A 3,007-nucleotide genomic window follows, 5' to 3' on the forward strand; every position below is an offset into this window, starting at 1 on the left:
AGCAGGAATTGTCGGTGGGGGGAGTGAATAACCAGCGCTCTCTTCAGCGCTGAATAAGCCCAGCCTACTAGAGCCGAAATTGTCCTACTGGGCTTAGAATGGTGCACAGCCTTGGCTGTTAGTTCCAGGGCAGATGTTGGGCAGAGATGTGCAGCGACTGCCTCTTCCAGAGGGGGGAGCTTGCCATATTAATTTTCTTCAGCACCGTCAACAGATGTGAGGGCGGCAGAATTAGAAGAGTGGATGCACACAGAGTTGCGGGCGCGCCACACCTTTGTAAGTTCATCGTGAACTTCCGGAAAAATGGCACTGGTCTCTGGAGGGAGATTCATTGACGACGGCCCAGTGAGCATCATTCGTCTAAGCGCTGTGGGCAGGCTCTTCTGGAGCCGGCTAAGCTGAGATTCTCCAAAGCCTTGGTGAGGATGCGAATCAGTTCGCTATCCACACCAGCCCGTGATAACTCACTAGGGAGAAGGGTGCCAGGATCCTCTCCGGAGCATGCGCAATCCTCTGAATCTGAAGCTGTCAGTAATATGGAGTCATTCTCCTCTGATCCACCTAAAAAGATCAAACCGCTCATTGCAGATGAGGGGCGCTGATCCTCACGTGCAAAAGACACCGGATCAAAGTGCTGCGGGGAGAGTGACGCACGCGGGACCTGTGCCGGCATGAAATCACTCGAGCCCGGTTGCTCAGCCCCGTGACTCCACTGTTTGTTCCTCCGAGGCAGCTGGGAGGGGAGAAATGGGAGAGCAAGAATAAGGTGAAGCAGGGCGAGACTCAAGCTCTCGCAATGAGAGGAGTCTCTCTCAGTGAGAGCAGCCTCAGCGTGGGTGTGGCCCAGGCAAGCGGCACACTCTCTGTGCCCATCTGAAGCGTCACACCATTTGCAACAATGGCGAAGAAATTTGCTCTTAGAAAATTTGCTTTTTGTGATAGCTGGATAGCCGCAAAGGAGAAGGTGCTGAAGAAGAGCGCCTTCCCGCTGCCGAGGCTGGTCCACAGCGAGTAGCAGGCTTCAAGCTTCTTGCACCAGAGTCCAGCGAGGAGATGGTTTTCGCGCAGAAGGAGAAAATTCTGATGAATGGCGCTTAGAGCCGACTTATATGGCAGTCGTGCCACCCCTTTTGGCGGGCTGAAGCGCCATTTGTTCATGCAGCTAAACAAATGTGATCAAATCAGGCTTCAGTATCAGTAAGCAGGAGTTTATCCCATAAGCATATAACGCAATGGGAGAGACCGTTCGATAGGGAACAGCGTAGCATTTTAGTATGCATTTCTAAACATAGCCTATTATGCTTTTGTCTCTTTCTTACCCAGAAAGTGATGATGTCCCATTCATCTATTCCAAACTTCAAAATGTTAGTGTCGCCCAAGATATCCACCAGCTCCCACTCTCCACTGGCCTGCAGATAACGCTTCGAGTTTATGGTCATCTCCTTAGAGGACAGGACAGGACTGACACGGACGTCCTTTACTGAAGGGGTTACATGTATTACAGGTGTTAGAATTATACTTAATACACTTAGAATACAAATATTTTATCTTGGTGTTTTTTTTTCATTCCTAGGGCAAAATAGCTTTATTTTAAAAGTCATCTAGTGTGAAAAACTGACATTCTCTTACTGCCATATGATGACTTTACATTACTGCATGTGAAAGTCAACAGAAACTAACAAGACAGATTAAGTGGGTCTTCACAAAACTCAGAAACACATAAAAATATGTGCTGAGGTGGCAGGAAATGAGGAGAGCAATGAAAGAGGAGACGTTACTGGTATGCATGTAGGAGCCGAAGGTGAAAGAGCAGTTCTGTATGTCGAAAGGGAAACTGAAGATTTGTAGGTTACAAGCGCTAACCAGCCTCAACATCCTGTCATAGCGGATGTGGCCTGTGTGGTTCACATACACGTAAGGACAGGCCTGAGATACATCGTCATCCACACTAAAGAGAGGGAGAGAGTTGAAATTGCTATATTTATAATTTTGTTTTTATAAAATACTTGTCACCCACATTATTTTAAAGCTCCTCTAAGACAAAAATAGTCAATTACAATTTATAGAATTGGCCTAAGCAAGACGAAAGCTCCAACAGTATTACATGGCTTATATTTAATGCTTTAAATCTTCTAAAGTCATTATTGCTACAGTTTTGTTTGTATGAAAGTCCACAGTGACACGAGACATGAAAGTACCGCCCTTTTCAGCTAAAGCCTGTTTACTATATAGATATACAGTTTATAACAATAGCTTTACAGAGTGCTGCAGGGATGAGATATTTTTATAAACCAAAACCCGGAAACAAGAATCTAGCACCTCCAAAGTCAATGGGTTTTTGAAGGGGTTTTTGTTTAAATGACTAAAATAAGGTCTGTGGTTAAACACAAGCTCAAGATATATTCACAGTTTATTCTACCACATAAAATACATCAGTAAAACCCCCTTGTTGTTTTGAAAAAGGCAATTTCTAAGTGACTAAATAAGTGGTTAAGTTTCTAAGTGGCTAAATTGAACTACGCTTTCACAGCCTTGTTGTGTTTATGATCACACTATTTAAACTTTTCTTACCCAAACTTTTGGAGAAGACGTTTTTAAATAAAGACTGAAAGACTTGACAAGCTTAATGGTGGTAACGTTGAAGTCATGTGACAGTGCTATAGTTAGTTTATACTCTACATTTAGCTTTTTAGTTCTGCTGATTGTATTTAGGCTTCAAAATTAATAAAAGTTGTGTTCATTTGTGAAGATTATCCTGATGAATTCGACCATTCCAGACACATCGATGTGTCCGCCATCTTGGAATGTTCAGTGTGTCGTCACTCACAATGAAAATCCATGAGTTAGCCTCTGGTTGTAAAAAACGCTGAGATTTAAAGGGGTCATATGATGCGATTTCAATTTTTCCTTTCTCTTTGGGGTGTTACAAGCTCTTGGTGCATAAAGAAGATCTGTAAAGTTGCAAAGACTAAAGTCTCAAATCCAAAGAGATACTCTTTATAAAAGT

At 43.5% G+C, this 3,007-nt stretch overlaps 1 protein-coding gene across 1 annotated transcript in view; it reads right to left on the minus strand.

Annotated features, from left to right (window-relative positions):
- The window catches only part of LOC107551361 (5-hydroxytryptamine receptor 3A-like), a 19,431-nt gene that overhangs the window by 6,809 nt on the left and 9,615 nt on the right, over positions 1-3,007 (minus strand). The window contains exons 4-5 of the mRNA XM_016232938.1: positions 1,779-1,948; positions 1,320-1,480 (exon numbers count right to left, since the gene is read on the minus strand). Coding sequence (XP_016088424.1) covers positions 1,320-1,480; positions 1,779-1,948 — 331 coding nt within the window. The remainder of the gene's footprint in view (positions 1-1,319; positions 1,481-1,778; positions 1,949-3,007) is intronic.

Source organism: Sinocyclocheilus grahami, unplaced genomic scaffold (genome assembly GCF_001515645.1).
Source record: "Sinocyclocheilus grahami isolate Dianchi unplaced genomic scaffold, SAMN03320097.WGS_v1.1 scaffold422.1, whole genome shotgun sequence".
Lineage (NCBI taxonomy): Eukaryota > Metazoa > Chordata > Actinopteri > Cypriniformes > Cyprinidae > Sinocyclocheilus > Sinocyclocheilus grahami.